A 23,342-nucleotide genomic window follows, 5' to 3' on the forward strand; every position below is an offset into this window, starting at 1 on the left:
GTGGGCGGAGCTGTTCCCTCCATGTCACTACTGGGGAAACGGCAACTTGGAGCTGAGAAGCAGGCTCCCAGGCTGACAGTTGCCCAACGTCCCTCAGGGGCCCACGCGCCTCCTGTGTGCCAAGTGGGGCCATGCGCTTGCAGGCAGCCTCACAAGACAGGAGGAATTTCTGGGACCGTAGACTTAGGCTTTGTGAACTCCCAGCCCTGCCTGCCCTCTGGGAGAAGCAGTGCCCCTGCTGTGGGCTTACGGACCTCTCCGAGGGCACCTGCCACGCTCTGCGGGCCCACACGTCTGTTCCCCCAGCCTCCCTGCTCACCACGAAACTCGGGGGGCCCACCGCCAAACACGTGTGTTCTCCCGACCAGGTGCTCATCATCTCTGGGTCCGAGGCACCGGGCTCAGTGCCTGCCTCCAGGAGGGGCTCCCCCAGTGGTTGTGGAGTGAATTAATGAACACAGCGACTAATGACTAAGTTTCCGTATACTCGTAACTGTCCGTTTTTGAGGAATACAACTTCTGTTTTCTACCAGATGCTCAGTACTCCAGTTCTCGATGCCTCCCTCTGTCTCCTGTTCCACCCGTCCTCCCCATCACTCTCATATTTTCCAAAAGTGATTTTCTTCGAGCCATCCCTTTGGTCCTCTTGATTGAACCCGTGTCTTTTGCCCCAGTGTTCTCTAGCATTCCATTGACGTTTACTTCCTAGAGGACAAAATGCATCCTGGGTGTAAGAGGTACGAGGAGGGAGAAGCTCCTCTGGCCTCAGACCCCACCACCTGCACACCAATCCCAGACTCAATCTCCATTCCACAGTGTGCCCCTTCTCACACTGTGCATGTGTGTGCATGCATGTGTGCGTGCGTGTGCACCCAGTGTTTGCACCATTCATCATCTTGTCCTCTGAGGTGTGAGTGCCCTTTCCAGAACCTACATTAATGTGTCTTCTACCTCAAGAGGTGGGTGTGCTCTCATCAATCTAACTCCTGCTGAGGGAGACTCACATGGTACCCTGGTCAGACCTGCTTTACAATGATGTTGGACAAAATGCGGTTGGCTGGTGACCCTAGGAGAAGGGACACGCCCGTGGCTGAGTCCATCACCACCCTGGTCACCCATGTGCCTTACCTGTCCAATATCAATGGCAGGGTTCAGACTGGAGCCAACATCCATGACAATGTTGGTGCGGAGGTTCTGAAGTGGGGAGGAGAATGAAAAAGCAGGGTGAGAAGAAAGGAAGGTGTGGGATGATAATGGGGCTTGGTGACCCTTAAATTACTGTGTCAACCAAACAGCACTTTCAGAAGCAGAGTGCCCCGGGCATGCTCAGTTGGCACTGGCATTGTTGATGCTCAAGTTTGAGTTGGGGCCAGCTGGGCAGGGCACGGCAGTGGCCACAGTCTCCTGGTGAGCATGAGTCACCGTGCACACACCTCCGCATGAGTGGGAAGGCCAGGTCCCAGGTCCCTGGGCTCTGAACCCGGGTCTGGGTTGATTGTGTCAGGAAGGGGACATGGGCTGATTCCAGCTTGAGCCCCATTTCTGTAGGACCTGTGAGCTAATAATGGTGTTTGCCTTTTTAAATGACAAAAATAAGAGGAATATGGTGCGACACGTGAAAATTATATGAAATTCACAGCCAGCGCACACAAACCACTTCGTAGGGGAACATGGCCGTGCCTGTTCGTTTGCATTCGTCTGTGGCTGTTCTCATGCTTCGGGGATGGGGCAGAGGATTGAGGCAGAGTCTTTGGGGCCTAGAAAGCTTCAAATATTTGCTCACCGGTCCTTTCTAGGAAGTTTGCCAGGCTGTGATGTCAAACTTATTATTTTCCAAGCCAGAAAGTGTGTCTCTATCAGTTCTTGGTGTTTGCAATTCACTTGTTTCTCCTCTCTTCCCCCTAACTTAGTGCAAAGGTTTTGCAAACTCCTTACTTTGTGATCCCCTGTTAAGCAGTCAATTTCCACTTCGGAGCAAGCCACCCCATAGGAGAAGTAGTGGAAGGGATTCCCTGAGTTTGTCTCAAAGCTGTAGCCGAGGTTGGGTGTCCTGGGGAAGAAAAGAGAAAACATTGCACATGTGTTAAGATGAGCATCCCCCCACACCATACACACATACACACACACACACACACACACACACAAGCTTGATCCACAAAATTCTAAGACTCCAAAGGTTTTATTTTTTCATTCAGCTGTTCTTCATAAAAGTCCATGTGTTTTTAATACTTTGAACCTGTTAATGAAATCCAGGGTTGCAGAGCATTCTGCCTCCTGTCTGCTCAATTCTGCCCAAGGCCCTTATGTGAATCATTCTGTACAGCCAAGCGGCAGATAGCATCAGAGTGCTGCCCTCTATGTGGTAGAAACGGGATACATTTGCCCAAGCTCACGAAGGACATGAAGGCCACGCTCCAAAGGATCTGCTGAATTGGAATTCAAGGTCTCAGAACCAGAGATCCTGCCTGTACCGCCTCCTGGGCTGCTCACCTTTCTCCAGGTGAGAGCTGAGATCAGCATCTCATGCCTCTTTAACCACTTGCCTGCATTACTCCTTGGCTACGGGCCCCTTCTCAGTTGCAACAAATGATTTGAGGAAAGTGTTATTGATAAAAGCAGATGCTCTCTTATATTCCTTCTTCTTTAATCCTGAGTATCTTACACAATTCCAGGTTCACATGAGTCATACGTGTGTGTGTGTGTGCATCTTCTCACACCCGGAATTAATAGTCGCCCATACCCATGTTTTTCTATGCATGACACAGAAAACTGTGAGCTGATGGGATCAGAATCTCCATGAACACAAAACCAGCACAGAGTTGAGGGAAAAGACTTCTCCCAGGAGAACCTGCCACCTTCTCTGACCTCTGATTTCACCATCTTCACTTGGGTGTTCCTTTATATTACCCAGTTTTATCAACTCTGAAAATGAAGCAAGAACTTCTGAGAAAATCTGCACGTGTGCATGTTTGCACAGGTCAAGTATCACATAACCCAGGGAGCACTGGCAAAATGTAGCTTTGCCTAAAATACATATTGAACTATTTCTCCAAACCATTGATGTGTGAAAGAAAAGGTCCTAGTTCAACTTCCCAGAGAAAGCTAGAACGTTATGGCTGGTAGGAAATATAATCGCATCTTTTTACAACCTTGGAATCAGATTGGCACTTTACAACCTCAGAATCAGATTGGCATGGTCTCTAGCTCTTCATGCTGCTACTGAATTTCAAAGTAGCTGAAGGTATGTGCTCTTTTCCAAATCTCACTTTCAGCTCCACCGAATTCTGCATTTTGTAACGAGGCCACGTGCTCTAAATCCTCCTGTGGTTCTTTCCAAGGAAAGCCTCCATGCAGAAATCCAATGCATGGTACAGAGGAACATACACGGGTAACTCCGCCCCTGGTTCTAGGAGAACGCCCAGGGAGGGGTGGCTGGGGATGGTCCCACTATGTCATCAATGAGGAAACAGGCTCAGAGAGATCCCTGATTTCTCCAAGTGCAACAATACACTTCCAGACCAGAACTAGAGCGCAGGTCTTCGGATACAGCAGCTCATGTTTTTGCCTCCTTGGCACATAGACTGGTGATGCCGGGTATCTTAGAGCATCTTCAGAGTGAAATTAGCAGCAGTCCATTGAAGAGATAGGAGTTTCAGGGGACCAAAACCTGAGAGCCTGACCAAAGGCTGAGAGCATTCGGTGCAAGAGGGGACTTCAGAGGTTAGGATGACAACACATGATGAGGAAAGCTGACATCAGCTCTGTACTTACTTATAAAACCCAGTTGCAGACAAGCTCACTGCATCAAGGTAGGCAGCTGAGACCTGAGGAGAGGAGATAGACAACAGGAAGGGCTGAGCATGGTTTCAGAATCCCTGCCCCAGCACTAAGATTTCATGGGTTCACCCTCCTCATCTGGAAGCTGACCAACTCTGTGAACCACAGCTTGCCTCACACACTCACTGCATTGAGGAGACTGCACCGGAAGCCTGGGGGCTACAGCACCCTCTCAGCTGGTCTTCGGCCTTCGAGTAGCCTCCCCACCCCGCCGGGGAGCCCAGCCCAACCACAATGAGCATCTTAATGTACCACGCTGCCCACGTCACCCCCCTGCTCTAGAGCTTTGGATGACTCCCCATTGTCTCTAGAGCACATGCTTGACATTCAGGACCCCAGTGTTCTCTCTGGTTTCAGGTCGCACACACATCATGGCCGCACCAGCCAAACTCAAGTGTCAGCTCTCTCCCAGCCGCTCCGTATCCCCACAGCTCTACACCTTCGTTCACGCGGTTCCTCCACTGTATCTGCCCAAATCCTTTTCTCCCCTCAACGTCCAGCTCAAGCTTGCCTCTCCGTGTCTCTGTGCTGAACTCCAAACTACCAAAACCAACCTAGATTCATATGGTATTTACGTGTGTGGTATCTGTGAGTGTGGGAAGGGAAGTGGAGGTCAGTCACATAAGGCACAGTAAGGTGAGGGGATCTGAGAGAAATAGCTTATTTTCTTTGGGTCTGTTGAGGGAAACGTATACTATCTGACTGGGTCATGTGTGGGCTCATGCTATATGTTACCATTGTGCCCACTTTTCCCACCCCAACTCTGGGAGATGATAAAGACGGGCTGTCACTGAGGTGTCTGCTTGTTGGAAGAGATGCAGTCTCCCGCCAGAGAGAGACATCCTTGCGGCTTCCCTCTGAGGGTTCCCGACACACAGCCTCCAAACCAGAAACCAGAGAACTGGGCTCCTTCTTATTATGAGTGCTTGCCTGTCACTTCTAAAACCACAGGAATGATATAAACTCCTGGGTAATGTCTTTTTCCCCCACTCCTTCACAGACGGAGCCTCAGTGGACCCAGACTACAGAGCTGCTAGCAGCAGTCCTCTGACAGCAGGAGGTTTGAAGAAAACCAGGCTCATCAAGACTGAGGATGAGCGGGGTGTGCAACCAGGCCCGAGTGAGGCACATTCAGCAGTCACCCCACCTTCTGAGGCTCAGGGCAGTCAATCCCCCAGTCCCCACAGGGTTGTCAAGATCCTGGATCAAAATTTTTCCTCAGGTGCCTTCCTTCAACTATGAAAACCACAGACCAGGGGGCCCAGCAAGGTGGAGCATTTCCTTGTCCTGTGAAACCATACACACCACTTCAGCTTCTCTGCCTGTGACTAGACCACGACCCTATTCCTGCAGCGGGAGGGACAGAGAGCCTGCCTTTAATGTCTCTCATTTTCAAAAGCAACTTGGATCAGCTCAGACTTACCCATTCTTCCCAGGTGCCAGTAGGATTCTTTTTCTTGAAGGGTTCCAGCCTTTTCAGGATGGTCTGACAAGCTTCCTAAGAACACATCCACCACATACCAGACATATTAATCTTCTGCATTTCCTGGCCCGGGCAAAACCCCAAGGACCTCAGCGAGGCCACCTCCAAGTAATGTTGTGCCATTCAGATAGCCTTTCCACCTTCTCAGGAACGACTGAGACCCAGGGTGGAAGCCACAAGACCCCGCCAAAGGAAACGGCATTGACCCTTGCTGGGAGAACACCCAGTTCTTAGGCTACAGAAGATGAAATATTTGAGGGTTCTCAAAGGAGATGACTTCTCCCATCAAACCGTTTTCTTAATTACATCCCTCACGTGGAAAGAGAAGCAAGTGAGTCTGACCTGGCCAACGCCAAAATCCAATTCCAATCTCAGTCCATAGTCTTACAGCCAGTTCTAATGCTGGGGAGTATCTTTCCAGAACGCTCCCTGTGACCCTCCAAATCTCCTCCCCATCCTACACTCATCCTTCTTGGCTTTAATGGAAGCGATATGGCTCTTAGGTATCTCTTTCAGCTTGGTGTCAGGAGGAAGAGCATTCTCCTGGATAAGAGAGCCCAGGCATGGCCACAGCCCAAGAGCCTACGAGGACCATTCCAGCTCCCACCCCAGGGTTCTCTCTGGGCCCAAAGCCCTGGGCTGGCCCTCAGCTCTGGTGGCTGCCCAGGCTCCTTACTTACATAGATAGCCTGTCCGTTGAGGTCAGAGCTGACGGAGGCGGCCGTGGGAGAGGTGTTCGGCACGGTGTTAGTGCTCGTCTCACTGATGTAAATCTTAGAGATGGGGATTTTCAGAGCTCTGCTGGCCACCTGGGAAAAGAGACAATATCACCCTCTCAGGGAGGGGTTAGCACGGGGCTTGGATGCCTTCTTCCCAAGCCAGACTCAGGTTCGCTGTTGCAAGCAACAAAATAATTTTATAAACTATAATCCTATTGAGACTGGGATGTTTTCATACCTGTCTCAGTTTGAAGCAGAACTTTATGGATTGATTTTGTTGGATAAAAAAATTCATAAACCCAATGGTGACTCACAGCACTTTTTAAAGCTAACCTTGGTTTTTTATTTTTTTAATTTTTTTTAAAGATTTTATTTATTTATTTGACAGAGAGAGATACAGCGAGAGCAGGAACACAAGCAGGGGGAGTGGGAGAGGGAGAAGCAGGCTTCCCAAGGAGCAGGGAGCCCGATGCGGGGCTCGATCCCAGGACCCTGAGATCATGACCTGAGCTGAAGGCAGATGCTTAAAGACTGAGCCACCCAGGTGCCCCTAACCTTGGCTTTTTTTAAAAAAAAATACAATTTGGCCAGTCCATGAGCCAAGCAGGTGTGCCAACTCTAATCCAGTTCCAATATCCGAGCTCCACTGTGTGGGGGAAACTGGCTACCTTTTTACCCACAACACACCCACTTATACACTGTTAGGGAAGGGCATCCAAAAGATGTGACCCCCAGTTGACCCTTGAGCTGGACCTGGGGGATCGGAGGCTCCTCACCCCTTCCCCTGTCCTTGGAATATGGGTTCCGCTTGCCTTTCCTGCTCCCAAAGGCTACTCCAAGGACACGGCCTCCAAGGACGATGATGTGGGGTTGAGCACACCTGCACAGGACCTTAACTAAACCCAGTTAAGGCCTCTCTCTCTATGACCTTTTAAGACTCGGTGGGCAGGCGTGGGGATCATTCATCTTGCCACCACCCAAGGCAAGTCTCTTCTGTAAGTTCCTTTTGCTTATTAAAACTGTGACCTGCCAACCTGGGCCTCTTTTTTCTGTCTCTGAGTAAAGGGACCAGTGTCCGATCACACCCGGGAAGCTCCCCCAGGAGCTTGCAAACCAACACAATCACAGAGCCCTAGAATGTTGGCAACGGAAGTGACCTCAGGGGTCACCTGGTCAACCCCTTTGCACAGATGAGGAAACAGAGGCCAGGAGGGGAGAAGACTTGCCCATGACCTCATGTCGGCAGAGCCTGGGCCAGAGCTGGGGCCTGCTTCTCCTTCTGCTGTGCGCCGCGGCCCAGCATCTCACCACACCCTCCCTCCCCTGGAAGCCACAGGGCCAGAGAGGGCTCCCAGTCTCCAGGTTGCTCACCTGGATCATCTTGGTGTGCAGGCCTTGGCCCATCTCCATGCCCCCATGGGCCAGCAGCACGGAGCCATCTGTATACACATGAATCAGGGCTCCTGCCTAAGGGAAAACAAGGACACCAAACACAAAATTCGGTAAATCCTAACTCAACTTGAGGCTTGGGACCAACGGTGCTGGAGCCCAGGAGGAAGAAAACCAGTGGCAGCATTTTGGATAGAAATCTCAGATGAAAACTGAAGCGGTATAAATCTTGGGATTTAATGATGTAGCCATTCAACAGTTTGTGAACATTTTCCTATTTCTCTACGTGTATCTCCCATCCCCAGAAGGAAAGAGGTCAAATAAATGTCTTTGTGTTCACTCTACGGATGAAGCCATAGGATCAGAAAGGCAGAGTAGCTGTCTGTGGCCCTACAACCAGGAAGAGTAAGAACTAGAAGTTGACCCCAGATCTCTGAGTCCCATGCTGCCCTCACTGACCTATGACATTCTGGACAAACAGGAATATGCAAGTTCAACTTCATTTAAACAGCAGAGAGCCCTTCCACTCAGCTCTGTTACCAGGGACAATGGCCCTTCCCTTGCAATACTGCAGACAGAGGGGAAATGGGGCCCCAGCCCAGTGGAGAGGGACAAAACTATAAAAAGTAATTACCTGGTTCAGAAAAGGAATACTGAAGCTTATTCCAAACTTGGTAGGAATGATGCACAATCCTCTCTTCTTCCAACAATTCTCCCTGGAGAAAAAGGGAGATTCTCATAGAACCTTCTCTATCATGTTTGTGTCAGCTCATAGTTTCAGACAACATCTTTGCAAAATTGGAACAAGGCATCCTTGGAGCTGCCCACATAGTACTTATCATAACTGAGTTATGCCCCACTTAGGTAAACCAAATGAGAAAAGTCGGATTTGGGTTCTGGGTCCTTCCGCACAGCTGAAGCAGGGCCCACCCCTGAGAGCCTGGACTTCAAAGTATTGTCACTTCCCCCCAGAGTGGAGTTGAGATGGGGTCAGGGTGCCCTGGTGATCTCGGACTGTGACTGTCCCAGGATGAACTGTGCTCAGTGATGATACTGGTAACACTTCCTTGGCGCTTTCTACCTGGTTTTCTGGGTAAGTCAGTGAGGAAACAGAGCCAGTGTCATTATCCCCATTGTGCAGATGTTGAAACTGAGGCCCAAGCTGATGGAGTGACATAAATGTGGCAAGGTCACATTTATAGATTCATGTCAGAGGCAGACATATAACTGTGGTGTTCTGAGTTCTGGGCCAGTGTACCCCTAAGGTGGACAAATGCATAAAGACGAACCATACTGATGGGCTATGATGCTGAGGGCAGGCTGGAAGCCTATCTGCTCCCAGGCTCAACATCATTTCAGAATCTTAAAGAGATGGCTACAAAAGGGGCAGCACTCAGCACTCCCACAAGTTATCTGTTAAATTCTTAGCCTGGTATTCTGAGTTCAGCAAAGAGGCTGCAGAATAGGAGACCTGAGAGAGCACCAGAACACTGGACTCCTCCCCTCCCCGTGCTTACTCATTGAACTTGTCAATCTCACTCCTCCGGGCGTGATACTGAGAGCTTGCGAGGCACTCATCCCAGCACCTGGACAAGGTGAACGCCTCAAGCTTCTGGTTGAAGTGTGTCAGGTCCCCTTCCTTATACAGGTTTTTCCTCCGCACCTTTGCAAGGAGAGAGAGACACTGAGGGCTCGCTGGTGGCAAGGGATGAAGGGGTACAACCTCAAGTTAAGCTTCTGACCCCCTCCACAGCACCTGCCTCTCCTCTGCCCCCCTGGGAGATGCCCAAGACACAAAGCCACTGTCCCCTCAAAGTAGGTTAACCCCTCTGACCCGCGCCACCAAACTCCCGGCTGACTCACTTCCTCTGCAGGCAGCCCGCAGGTCAGAGCGACTTCACTCATCCAATACTCGGCAATGAGCATCCCCTGGGGCCCCCCAAAGCCCCGGAAGGCTGTGTTGGAGGGCAGGTTGGTCTTACAGAGCCGCCCAGTGCCCAGGATGTTGGGGATTTTGTAACAGTTGTCCATGTGGAATAGGGCTCGTTCCATTATCTGGAGCAGAAGAAACCAAAATGGGAGAGAAGAGTGCGCCAATGTCATTGGCTCCTCAAAAAAAGGACTTCAAGGGCTGCACCCTCTCTGTCTTCCCCAGCCCTGCTTGGCCCCTCAGGCCCAAGTTACTTCTTCCCTGGTATGCAACCCAGGACTCCTGACTGGGCTCCCAGCCTCTGTGTCTCTCCATCCTCTAACCTACTCCTCAAACGAAAATATAAGGTCATCTCAGCTCAACCACTTGCTTAAAAATGCCCCTTACTCTCTTTGGAATGAAGTCTGTATATCTCTCAGCATGGAATTCAAGACTCTTTATGACCTTCCCCCAGTGTATTCTTTATCCTCTGACTATACATATGTTCCTCTTACCTGGTATGCCTCTCCTCACCTTACCCACCTACTACCTAACATCCTCATTCAGCTCCTCCCTGGGGAAGCCCTTCCCAAACTCTCCAGTTAGGATTGATCACTTGCCTATTCCAAAAAAAATAGGTGATCTTATGAATTAATTTTAAAGTAGTTCGTATTCCCATTAGAGTTGTATGGCAAACAGTTTCAAGAGTCAAATATTTCTGTAAGTTTGTGTTATGCAAAACAGCAACCCCCACTTTCCTTCTTTCTACTCCACTTACAATTCTCCTAGCTCATTCTTTAGCAGCTCTTTACATTAACTTCCACATCTCTAAATAATGCCTTACACTGAAACTTCTTGATGTTTTCAGCTGTAGATGCTTAGACTGTTTTCTTGTTACAGAAAAGGGGGATTTCATTCCCGCCTAATCCCCTTCCCCTGAAAATACATCACCTTCCTGTCCCCCGTCCTCCCCATATAGTTCTATTTGGATCTGATCAATAGTCAGTTTGATATCATCCGTAAACATTACTGACAGCTGAACCACATAGTTATACTATGATTACTTCTTTCTTGATAACATTTCTCCCCCCCCTGGAGTTAACAATTATCTTTACTTTTTAATTTTCTTAGTTTTCTATGCAATTATTACTAATCAACTTAAAGTTTTCCCCAGTGCTAGAAATCTGCTCTCAAGATGTTTGAACACTTTAGACTTTCTAGCAGCCTTATCTTTTTAAAGAAATTGTTCCTGGAGCCTTCTGGTCGACTCCAATTTCAACGGGCAGCCCATTAGACCCACTGTTCAGCTGTTACCTTGGGATCTTCCTCTCACATTCATCCCAGATTGTCTTTGCCTCTCTCCATATTGAATCTCCCCTTCCTGGAACCCATATCTTCCCCTTTCCTAGTCATACACCCTTATTTTGTTGGAGTACATCTTTGAATATCTTCTCAAAAAAAAAAAAGTGTGTAGAGAGGAACATTTTTGAGACTTGCATGCCTGAAATGTCTTTCTGAAACTCTCATCCTTAATGATTCGGCCATATATAGGATTCTAGGTTGGAAATAGGTCTTCCAGTTTCCCTCAGCATTCTGAAGGCATTTTACTGGCACATCCTAGCTCTCCAGTATTGACAAATCCAATCAATATCCTTCCAATTCTTGGAAACAGTTCTGCTTTTCTCCTTCCTGAAAATTGTAAAATCTTCTTTATCCCCAGGTTTCTCAAAGTTACCAATGATGTAACTTAGCATAGGTCTATTTTCCTTCATTGTGCTGGTTACTGGACAGGCTCTTTTAATCTCAAAATGTATGCCCATCAGTTTGGGGGGATTTCCTGAGTCACTTCCTGACAGTTTCCTCCTCTTTCTTGTTTCCATTCTTTCTCTCTGAAACTTTGATTATTTGGATCTCCTGGACGGGTCCTTGAATTTTGTAGTATCTTCTCTCCTATTTTTCCATATTTTTTGTCTTTACTTGGGGAGATTTGCTCAAGTTTCTTCCAACCCTTCTGCTTTCAGAGTTTTAATTCACCAGAGTTCATTTTTATTCTCTGACTGTTCCATTTTTATGGCATCCTATTCTTTCTTGAAGGTATAATAATTCATCTCTCTGATGAGACCAATGGCAGCTTTTATTTGTTTGTTTCATTTGGGGTTTGGTTTACTTCCCTGTGTATAGACTCTCTTTCCCACAGGTTGCTTTTTGTGTCTTTGGTTATTTCAGTCTTAGGCATCCTAGATGCTTTTAGTATGTCTCAATTAATTCCACTTTTGCTTTCCCTTAGCACTCTATCAACTTGTACTTCTATTTCATTTTGTCTTTTATTATCTGTCTCCCCCGCCACACTGTGAACTTCCTGAGGGCAGAAACAATGCCGTATATTCTTCTTTATGTTGCCACTCTAGGCACTCAATAAATGTTTGCTGGATTGAATTTAAAAGCTTCTAAGATCTTTGGGGACAAGCACTGTATCTTTTTCAACCTGATTTTTCCTACAACACCAAGAGGCATGTGTTGCAAATGGTGAGAATGCTAAATGTGTTTCTTTTTTTTGAGACGTTTTCACACTAGATCTGAAGTGTGAAGTTTTCTAATTGAGCCAGTTAGCCCCTAGCAAAGAAGAGAGGCACAGGGGGTGTGGATTCATGGGAACTTCTGTTTTTCCTGAAATGTGACTTATTGTTACAAGAAGAATCTATGCATATATAACTAATATGGTTATAAAATTAAGACTTTTAAAAAATTATAAAAAGTAGTATCACAAAGGTAACTGTTAACTTTCAAAATTAACAAAAATACATGTCTACATAAGACTCAAAGGAGGGGGCCGCCTGGGTGGCTCAGTCGTTAAGCGACTGCCTTCGGCTCAGGTCATGATCCTAGCTAGAGTCCCTGGATCGAGTCCCGCATCGGGCTCCCTGCTCGGCAGGGAGTCTGCTTCTCCCTCTGACCCTCCCCCCTCTCATGTGCTCTCTCTCATTCTCTCTCTCTCTCAAATAAATAAATAAAATCTTTAAAAAAAAAAAAAAAGACTCAAAGGAGGGGCGCCTGGGTGGCTCAGTCATTAGGCGGCTGCCTTCGGCTCGGGTCATGGTCCCAGGGTCCTGGGATCGAGTCCCACCTCGGGCTCCCAGCTCAGCAGGGAGCCTGCTTCTCTCTCTCTCCCCTGCTTATGCTTTCTCTCTCACACTCTCAAATGAATAAAATCTTTAAAAAATAAATAAATAAATAGCCTTTATCCATAAAGGCTAAACACTGGAAACAACTCAAATGCTCATCAAGTGGTGAATGGAAAACAAAATATGGTCTATCCATATGATGAAATATTATCAACAGAAAAGAATGAAGGACTAACGCATACTATAACATGGATGAACCTAAAAACTTTAATCTGAGATAAAAAACCAGACACAAAAAATTACATAGTATATGAGTCTGTTTATATGAATCAACTACAGGAGGAAAATCTATAAAGACAGAAAGTAGACTGGTGGGTGTCTAGGCCTGGGGTTGGGTGGGGGTGAGAACAGGAGCAACTGCAAGAGATCACTTTGAAGTGATGAAAATGTTTGAAAACTAGATCATGATAATGGTTGCATGACTCTTTAAATTTACTAAAAACCATTAAATTATATACTTCAAATGGGTGAATTTTATGGTGTATAAACTATACTTCAATGAAACTGTTACCAAAAAAAAGAAATTCAATTCATTACTGAAAATTCAAACATTACAAAAATGTATTATATAGGAAATGACAGTGAGTGCCCCCCCCCCTTTGTCCCACCCAATCATTGTTTAGTGTATGTTCTTTTGGAATCTTCCATGCATATCATTATATATATATATAATAGAGGCATATGTTAATTTTACATATACATACATGCAATATCACCAGACTATGCATCAAGTTTTGTAACTAACTTTGCTTGTTTGGCAAAGTATCTTGAAAAAGCAGGAAGGGTTTCCAATCAGGAAAGTAATATGATTATCTTTGTGCTTTAGAGATGAGCCAAGGGTGGAGAACCTGAGGATGGGGACCAATGAGGAGGCTACTACCACAGTAACAGGCAGGAACTGAGGAGGCCCATGCCAGGATGGCTGTGGGGCCCGCCCTTGACCTCCCAGTCACCCCCCCCGCCGGGATGCAGGGGTGCCTTGTACTTACACTCTGGGAGAGATCCAAGGTGTTCCCCGCATTGCTGTAGTGCTCCACCTTCAAAGCCACCACCTTCCCATCCTTCATGAAGCCAACCTGTTGAGGAGAGGGGTTTCTCACCAGTGCCCTTCCTCTGCTAACCCGAGTCATCCCCTCCCACCTATGCTACCTGGAGGAAGCAGAAAGAATAAGACATCACACCATGAAAACGAGGTCACCAGAGCTTAACAGGTGAAGCAGAGAGGAACTAACATCTCTCCAGTGACGTTCCATGGCTCCTCAACCCTGGACACACCTTCTCCCCACACTCCTCCTTCCTCCTACCTACTCCTGGCTTCTGGTTGTGTGAGAGGGAGTGAGGAGGCAGAGAGGGGAGGGCTGGGCAGAAAAACTGAGAAAGATACTGGAGACATCCCTTACAGCATTTGGCCAGCAGACACCAAGTTACCCCCCAAACAAGCATGAATGTGCTTTCATATCCCTGACATTATGTGGCCATCAGAACAAACTTTACAGGCCATTCCATAAGTGAGGAACTGGGACTCAGGAGACCGAGTTCCTTTCTTTGGGCCCAAATGAATTTGGGAATAAGGGAAATATGATCCCTTTGGGGGAGTTCAATCATGAAACAAAATCAGAAGAGGTCAAAGGGGAGATGTTCAACGCCAGCTCATGGAGAGGACTCCCAGACTGGGATCTGGCAGGTTATGCTCGTGTTTAGAGGGACAGGATGCATAGTAATCCAAAGGGACCCAGAAAAGGGACCATCCCACAGAGGAACTGGCAGTGACCAGCCATACACGGTCTGATGGGGCAGGTGCCCACCCTAACAACTTGGGCCTGTCCAGACCCTGGGCAGTTTCATTTCTCATTGTAAATTACTAAGCACTAAGCAGTCGTTCTGGTTTTTATATCAGGCAGTGAACACATGAACATTAGAACATTCTGCAGGATGGATTTACCCCCGGGCTGCTGAAAAGTCATGCTTCTCAGCCTGAGTGGACAAAGACCAGATATGGACCAGAGCAAATTCACAAAAGGTATAGATACCACACTGGGACATCACTTGGGAGGTGGCCAGCCAGCATCACCCCTCTATGTTGCTGTTGGCCAATTTGAATTTTTCTCGTGGCTATTTCTTCTTTGAACTTCTACAGGTAGTCATGAAAAATGTTAAGAATATGTCCCAGGATCCCTGGACCTTCATCCCCAGCTTTCCCAGTGAGATGGCACTGTCCCTCCCATCCCCTGCATAGCTGCCGACATCTGGAACCTTGTATTTGGCCAAGAAGGGATGTCTGCCACCAGTTATCAGCATGTCCTCATCACGATCCAGCATGCAGCGCACAGGGCGGCCAGTCCTGAGGGAGGCATCAGAGGGTTAGAACCCCGGGAGCCTCTGCAATGGCCCATTCTTGTCAGTCCCAGGGATGAAAACAGCACAGGACAATTCTCTTTCCACCTGGCACATGCAGACCTGTGCTTGGCTGCCTTGCTGTCTAGCTGTGTAGGCACCGTGCTGGACAAGGCAGGGAATAGAAGGATGTGAGGTGTGTCCTGGCCCCGCAGGGCCCTCACAGCCAGATAGGGAAGACAAGACACGATCCATGCGTGGAACACAAAGAAACAGGGTATTACCCTCATCCCAATGCCCAAGAGCTCTAAAAACAGAAGGCTGGGAAAATTCAAAGCAAGGGGAATCTACTTCTTAAAGGGGGAAATCCAGAAAGCCTTCCTGGCAGAGGCAGCCTATTCTCCTTCCCAGGAACTGGCAGGGAGGACTCACTTGTGTGCAGCCAGGGCCACTGCTGTGGATACCACAGTGCTCCGGGTCTCTTTCCCTCCAAAACCTCCTCCGATTCTCTTCACTCGGACCAAAATCCGGTTTGCTGGAACCCCCAACATGTTTGCAACAAAGCTCTGTGGACAAAAGAAAAATTACTTGCACTGAATGTATCATCTGGACTTACTTCAGGCCTGAGCTGGAGCCTGTCCGACATCCATGAGCCTAATTACTGCTGTGAATATGGAGACTTTCCTTGATTCCAGAAGCTCCCCCTCCCCCTACATACCCAGGCAGCCATTGAGCTGCTGGTGTTGGGATCCAGCACTCCAGACCCTCAAATCCCCTTCTGGCCCAGCCCAGATCTCCCTTTCCCCATGTCCCACACTGCCATGCCTAGTCTACCACACTCCCCAGTGTCCTCCCCGGGCCCCGGAGCTGACCCACAGGACGCCTACCTGGGTCTTCATGGTGTTCTGTGTAGACACAAAGAGCTCCATCTCCCCCTGCTCGCCTTTCGGGACAGCGATGGTACAGTGAGTCTCCAGGTAGAAGTGCTCTTGGCCACCAACGTGCACCTCGCCTGGGGGAGCAACAAGACCCCCACAGTGATCCTGAGTTTGCTCAAGGAGATCATGCTCGCCCTGGGCCCTGGGCAGGAACCAACCGCTCACAGGTCACCTCCAGGTTCCCAACATGGGTGGAAAGGGTCTCAAAGCCTTAGCCATCTGGGAGCCGAATCCCCCACCCCAACAAAGAAACCAGAATGATACCAAAATGCAGCACGCATGACGCTTTCTTTCACTGCAAACATTAAAGACTTTTAAACTATTATTGTAAAATTTTGGGAAAGGTAAAGAAGGAATTAACAGATGTGACTGAAAAGCTGAAAATGAGATCATCTTCTGAAACTGAAGGTATCCGGCCAACTGGAAAGCTGGCTCAGCAGAGACTTAGCAGTGCACGAGGGACCGTGTAGGTGACAATTCCAGAAGGGGTCTGGTCGGCAGCCCTGCGCTGTGTGGGAGCTAGAGGCCTAACTCCATGGTGTGGGGGTGGGAAAGGAGGGGGGGAGGGCAGAGGAGGGGGAGAGGGGGAGAGCCCTGGCTGCAGATGGGTGAGGACTGCCTGCGGGCCCACAGTGGGGGGCCAGGATCTGTGGCCGCTACCTTCCCTGGACAGTCTTCCAAATTCGACATACTACCAGTTCCCAAGAATCCCTTAGGTCTAATCTAGCCTAGAGACTGGAGGGCAGAGATGAAGATGACAGAGGGTCGTTCCCTGCCAACTGTCTACTATTTGGTTACAAATGTCAGGAGGACTCTTCTGGTAAAAATTCACTCCCCTGCTCTAGGACTCAAGGTCCAGCCCTTGAATTTAATTCATAAACCAGGGCCAACTCGTGCCTGGGACCCCATGGTACCGGCTGTACCTGAAACAATATTGTCTGCTTCCGAAAATCCCTTCATGAGGTCTCCTTTCCCAATCTTCAGCTCAGACCCATGAAAGGAGTTGTTTTTTATAGCATCCTGAGGACCAGAAAGAGGCTTCAGTGAGTGGACTTTCAGAGGAGAAGGAAGGTCGTTTTTGACCTGGGAAGAGAAGCTGCTGGAACTCCCTCTCTCTTCTCACACAGACATCTCTACAAATGTCTTACACAGACTTAAAGTAAGCTTGTGTGTGGCCCAGGGGGTTGCATTCCTCCATTTCCTCAGAGATAGGTGGACAACCTTGAATCTTGAGGAAAAGTGGGGTCCCTCAGGGAACCAATGGGAGCTGGCATTGGGAAGGAGGAACCTAATTTGGCCACTAGTGGACTGAGTCTGGGACCATGATGGGGAAGGTTTCGGAAGACCACACAATCCTGGGACTGGAAGAGATTTAAAAATCCTCCCTAAAGGATCCCAGTAAAGGTGCCTCCAGGCGCAGGGAGCTCACCCATTTCCATGTGGCCCTTTCTCAATTACCTCAATTGTGATAATGGCAGGAAGTTCTTCATAGGTGATTTTCACCCCTTGAGCAGCTCTCTGTGCGTGTTCTGGGGTGTCGGTGACCACAGCGCCAATGATGTGCCCAACACAGGTCACCTGGGAACAGAGCCAGACTGTTAAAGAATATCACGTGTTCTTCACGAAGCAAATTATTTTGGATTGTTCAAAAGGCAAAGGAAGTCTTTGCCCCCACAGTTTCCTTAAGGTACCTTTCAGGAATGCCCTGGAGTCTTTTCATGTCTTTGTCCTACTATTTGGGATTATGTGCTTCTTTATAAGTGTTTAGAATCAGTGGAATTGGAATAGGACTTGGAGATCACTAGTATCAGGATGGTAAACTCACTTCATCTCAAAGACCAATTCTGATGATTTACTACTGGCAGATTGTTGAGAAGTTGCCCAGGATAAAATGTGGCAATTGATTAGTCATGTCATGAGCAGCAGAACGGGAGGTATGGCAGCATGAAGTCTCTCTGTTGACTCAGATCCACTCCAGCACCCTTGTTCTTAGGGGAAAGAGATGCAGACCCAGAAGGCAAGATGACAATCTTGCCTTGGCACATTGCTAGACCGCGACTAAATCTTAGCACCAACTTCCAGTTTCATTCTCTTCTGCCACCCCACTCTCTTTTATCTTGTTTCCAGATTTACACCAAAAGCTTCTCAAAGGCAGTACTCATGTCTTATACTTCATCTAGATGCCGAGAAGCAGTAGTTTCCAAATGCTGGTTCTTAGACTGGATGACCCATAAACCAGTTTTTTGTTAGATTTATAGAATAAGGATTGTCATTTTCTCATTACTTAATGATTCAATTCCTTCACAGGTAATTTTCTTCCAACATTCCCCAAAATATAAACCAAAAAAAAAAAAAAAAAATTGTCCAATTCATCACTTTGGAATATGAGGTTTCTGACACTAGAAACCCATACTGTCTCTGATTGTTATCTCTTGAGGACCCAGTTAAGTTGTTGACTTAATTGATTAGGGCTGTGGTGGTTATACTTGGCTGATTCTCACTACCCATAATACTAGCAGTGGTCTTAGAGGCTCTTGAAGTTTGTAAAAGTAATTTGTTCTTCTGTCAGATGGAGTTCTTGTGTCTCATGGTTGTAGTTTTTGATTGCTCTCCTTCACTTGCACATTAATAAGAAAGTGAATTTGCCCTTCAGCAACACCTGCTCATCTCCAAATTGCATTTGATCTGTACTGGAATCGTAAAGTGACTGAGAACTATCCTAGAAGTTTTCGTAGCCGCCATTTTGAATGTTTGGAAAGTGTGTGTGTGTGTGTGTGTGTGTCAGAACTCTGTATATCAATAGATGAACTTTCATATAAGTGAATTATCAATACACATAGTGATGGTATTGTGATTTCTATTCTGGTTAGTTTGTTTGCCACATTTTTATTTTCTTTAATAAAGGAACTTAACATCAAACCCCTAAGAACATAACTGGTAGTTCAAAAACAATCACCAGTCTTGTTTTAATGTCACTTTGGCTGGGACTCATCCTACTATGTGCAATTAGCAACCATCAGTTAAATAAACAAGTAAACACTAAGTGAAAGTTTAAAGTGCCACCAGACAGACTCCGTCCCTATACCGATTGTCCTGCACCCTGGCCAATCGGATGATGGCCGCAGTATGTGCAAATATGGAATCTTTTCAAGATTAGGGATTTGGAGGCATGAGCATAAATTAAAACTCAAGCATTCATTCCACTAACTTCATATCTGAAAAAAATCCAAGACCTACCTCATCCTTTGCAAAGACTGTTTCATCATTAAAAATTCCTGTTTTATTACTTCCAGGAACATCCTCAGCAGAGATAAAGCAAACAAACCCTGGCACCTTCTGAGCTTCTGAAATATCTATGCACCTGCAAGAATGAGCACAGTGAGGGGCCCAGGCAGGAAACCAGAGCAAAAGACCCACCACCCCACTGGATACCTCTGTCCTCACACTGATGGTTTTTCCTCCACTTGAATTCCTCCTTTCTCCACTTCTAGTCTGTTCTATTCTATCCTATCCTATATTCTATATCCTATCTTATCCTATCCTATCCTACCCTATCCTATTCTGCAAATGCTGATTGAATGCTTCCCCTATGAAGGCCACCATGCTGAGTGCTGTGGGGGATGGAAGACGAACAGGACAGCCCGTCCCCATGGACCCTCTGTGAGGGAACTGAATCACAGTGAGTAGCATCGACTCTTGAAAGCTCCAGCTCAAACCCACATCACAGCTAATTCCCACACTGAATCAGCATGTTGGGGCCCTTGCTGCACCACTGATCAAATGGCCCTGAACATCGTCACACAGCCAAATTTCTCTCCTCACCTTCATGGAGCTATCCCAGAACGGCAGGGCACCCCGGCCCTCAGCAGTCCTGAGAGGGAGAATGCCTGGAGACTGCATCACTTATAACAGTCACAACTATGTACTGCTCACTCTGGCCCGGGCCCCCATGGGGAAATAGCACAGAGGCACCTCAGAGAAAAGTATGGAAACTATTCTGAGTACCAACCAACTTCCAAATGGGCAAGCCACATCACAGCCCCCAGAAAGTCATTGTCATTATTCCCAGGTTACATTTGGGGAACCTCAGCTCGGGGAAATTAAGTGGCTTATCCAAAGTCACCCAGCCAGAGAGCAGCATTGCTGGGGTTAGGCATGAGGTTAGGTTACAAAAAAGCCCAAGCCAGGTCCACTTCCGCTATACCTTACTGCCCTCCACGTACACACAGCCAGGAAAGCCCGGATCTTTGCAGTTGCTACAGAGTCCCCCGTCCTCCTACTATATTCATTCACACACCGCTCTGGTGGAGCAAAGTTCTCTGAATATAGACAATGTGGATCGTGGTCAGTGAGGTCAGTATGAGCTCAAGACAAGGACAAAGGCAAATGAATTTACCCTAAAGCAGGCAACCGTATCTTCTTAAACTTTTTTTTTTCTTTTTTTTTCTCAGAGAGCTGGAGGGGTTTACTTATCTGTTAGGTTTTATCTGTGTCCATGTTACCATTCCCAGAGCCTGTCTCCAGGTGGCTGGGAGCAGCAGAGGAAAAACCAGTGACTCTGAAGAGACTGGGTTGCTAATCCCTGCAGGGGTGGGACCCAAGGAGGGTTTCTCCGTTCAGCAGGCTCTGCGTCTAATGCCCACGCACAAATCACAGTCAGCTTCTGGCCTGAGCATCCAGCGGCCAGTGCTGCCTGCTTTCAAACTCTGGCTTTGCCGCCGACTCTGGGACGCGGGGCAGGTAACTGACCGTGTTTGTGCCTGTCTCCTTATCTGGAACATGGGGATAACGGGACCTGCCGATAGGGTTGCTGAGAGTAGTAAATGTGCCAATCTGTGGAAAATGCTTTAAACCAAGCTGCAGCAAATATTAAGTGCCCTATGAGCATTGGGTATTATTGTTATTATCATAGAGGCGGCCATTCTTGTCATTTGGGTTCTCCAAGTTCAACAAACAGGTACAAGTGATTATTCTCTGCTAGGTCCTTTGTGGACTCCATCACTGATCCTCATGAAAACATCCTATTGTGAATGGGGAAACTGAGAGCTTAAGCATGCAGGCCAACGTCTCGGTGGCAAAGCGCCGGAGCAGGGACACAATCTCTAAGGCCATGCACTTCCCCTTAATACTGACTCAAGTCCTCCTGAAATTCGGCATTGACGTTTAGCCCAACATCAAAGTGCAGATCTAACCTGTTCCTGTTAAAAGCTCCTCACTGCTTTTCAGGCCACGTGTTATCTCCCGGTTCAGCATCCAAGGCTTCCCTCATCGGGCCCCTATCTATACCTCCAACATCATCCCCTCAACCTCCCAGGCACCACTGAGCCCCCGAAGCCTCCGGCTCCTCCCCGGGCTGGTTTCAAGAAGAGTCCCCATGTTCCTCTCCAGACCGGAAGGCCCTGGATGAGCCTCCCAGGGCCCTTCCCCACGACGAGAATATTTCCTATACTCACGTGATCTTGGCATGGGCCTTGGTGCTGGTGACCAGCCGGAGGGACAGCTCATTCTCGTAGCGAGGGATGTCGTCACAGTACATAGCCTCCCCAGAAGCCTGCATGGCCGCAGCCAGGTGGGGCAGGGGCCGGCCCACCATGTCCTCCTCTGACTGACCCTCAGGCACCTCCTGGAACAACATGGTCACCAGTCAAGCTGAGCTGCGGAGGACAATGTTTCCCTACAGGCCCAGGGAAAGTACGGAGAGCTTCAAGCCAAAGCACACCTGAGGAGTGAGGACGAAGACGGCAGGAGGGGCACAGGAACAGAAAGGCAGATAAGAATTCATTAGAAAGGAACTCAAAGTATCACTCTACACAGGAACAAAAAATAAATAACTAAAGAGGAACCTCTATGTCCATTCATTGAGGATGGAGTAAAAAGATTCTGCTATATGCATACAACACAATAGTATGCAACTGTTAAGACATACTTTTGAAGAATTTTAATGAGAAGAATGCTCATGTGAGGTGTAGAAACAGGCTATAAAACATTGTGTGTGTGTGTGTGTATGATCATTTGAATTCTGTAGGACAAAAATATACATGTTATAAATGTAGTATATACATGTCTATGTATGCATAGGAAAAAACGGAAAGAAGTAAACAAAAATGGAATGATTTTCTCTTGGAGGTAAGATCTTGGGTGATTTTTGTTTTCTTCTTCATATCTTTCTGTACTTTCCAAAATGTTCTAAAATGTATTTATAATAAAATTCTGGTTTTGTGTTTTTTCAAAGTAATAATAATAATGGCTAATATTTTATTGAATGTTTAATACATGGCAGGAGCTATCTAAGCTATTCACTTGTACTGATACATTTAATCCTCAGAGCCATCTTATGAAAGAGATGCCATCATTATGCACACTTGCAGGTAGGCATATGTAACTTGTCCAAAAGGTACAGAGACGAAGTGACCTGTCCTAAGTTATAGTTATGACATGGCAGAGTTTGGATTTAAATCCTGGCAGTCAGGCCCCAGAGTTCACACTTTGGACCACCATACTCTAGTGCAGGGGTCCACAAATTGTGGCCTGTGGGTCAAATCTGGCCCACTGGCTGCTTTTATAAATAAAGCTTTATTGGTACACACACGTTCTTTTATGTATTACCTCTGGCTGCTTTTAGGCTACAATGACAAAGTTGAGGAGTTGCAACAGAGACTGTATGGCCCACAAAATCCAAAATGTTTATAGGAAAAGCTAATCCTTTATCTAGTACTTCTCAAAAAGTTGCTGTTTTGTTTTGTATCCATGTTCAGGAGAACGCCTGGCTTTGCACACTAGCCCCACGGAGGTACCAGAAAAGACAAAATGGAAAAAAAAAATTTTTTTCTTTTTCTTTAAAGAGCAGGTGAAGATGAGAGTAATCCCAAGAGAGAAATTTAAGTAGGGAAGGGGGAAGGGGGAAGCTTCATCAACATGAATATGATTCCCATTTGCTTCACTGGATATCTATGCAAAGCAGTAAGGAGTTTTGAGCACCTATATCCAACTCGAGTCGGTCATTCACCAATGGTTAGCGTCATCTGATATGCTCTGCAAGGGCCCATGATATTAGGCAGCCATCATGTATACTCACTTGGAAGAACTGGACATTGGCTGGAGGGTCTTTCTGAAAGAGTGACGTAGCACTGGCATCAGTGGGGTCCAGCTTCGCACAATTCTGTGGAGGCAAGATAACCATGGTGATCATGACTCTATCACTGATCCCACCCTTGGTTGTCCCCAGGGGGTAAAAGTTACAACTGTTCCCCTCATCTCCTCATTTCACATGCCGTCTAGTTCTGGCTGGATCTAGCTCAACATCAGCTCAGGGGCTCGAGAACTCAGTATTTAATATCAGCCTCAGCTCCTCTCCCACCCCTGCAGCCTGCATGGTGCATGGTCTGTACTTCTCCAACACATCAAATGGTTTCCCTCCCTACTGCATTTATGCACGCTGCTCTTTCTCCCCCAGGCTTGCTGGGAAAGGCTTCTTCCTCCTCATTTCTGTGGGAAATATTTAATGATATGGGAAATGTGCACAGTATCATCTCAACAGAATCAAGGGGGGCA

The 23,342-nt window shown here is 47.4% G+C and overlaps 1 protein-coding gene across 1 annotated transcript in view; it reads right to left on the minus strand.

The window, feature by feature from the left end:
* The window catches only part of XDH (xanthine dehydrogenase), a 57,710-nt gene that overhangs the window by 4,334 nt on the left and 30,034 nt on the right, over positions 1-23,342 (minus strand). The window contains exons 16-33 of the mRNA XM_021697708.2: positions 22,867-22,950; positions 21,245-21,414; positions 19,029-19,152; positions 17,250-17,369; positions 16,715-16,811; positions 15,741-15,865; positions 15,286-15,419; positions 14,773-14,860; positions 13,509-13,595; positions 9,292-9,483; positions 8,946-9,091; positions 8,063-8,144; positions 7,411-7,506; positions 6,001-6,129; positions 5,261-5,335; positions 3,772-3,824; positions 1,936-2,050; positions 1,129-1,194 (exon numbers count right to left, since the gene is read on the minus strand). Coding sequence (XP_021553383.1) covers positions 1,129-1,194; positions 1,936-2,050; positions 3,772-3,824; positions 5,261-5,335; positions 6,001-6,129; positions 7,411-7,506; positions 8,063-8,144; positions 8,946-9,091; positions 9,292-9,483; positions 13,509-13,595; positions 14,773-14,860; positions 15,286-15,419; positions 15,741-15,865; positions 16,715-16,811; positions 17,250-17,369; positions 19,029-19,152; positions 21,245-21,414; positions 22,867-22,950 — 1,983 coding nt within the window. The remainder of the gene's footprint in view (positions 1-1,128; positions 1,195-1,935; positions 2,051-3,771; positions 3,825-5,260; positions 5,336-6,000; positions 6,130-7,410; positions 7,507-8,062; positions 8,145-8,945; positions 9,092-9,291; positions 9,484-13,508; positions 13,596-14,772; positions 14,861-15,285; positions 15,420-15,740; positions 15,866-16,714; positions 16,812-17,249; positions 17,370-19,028; positions 19,153-21,244; positions 21,415-22,866; positions 22,951-23,342) is intronic.

Source organism: Neomonachus schauinslandi, chromosome 10 (genome assembly GCF_002201575.2).
Source record: "Neomonachus schauinslandi chromosome 10, ASM220157v2, whole genome shotgun sequence".
Lineage (NCBI taxonomy): Eukaryota > Metazoa > Chordata > Mammalia > Carnivora > Phocidae > Neomonachus > Neomonachus schauinslandi.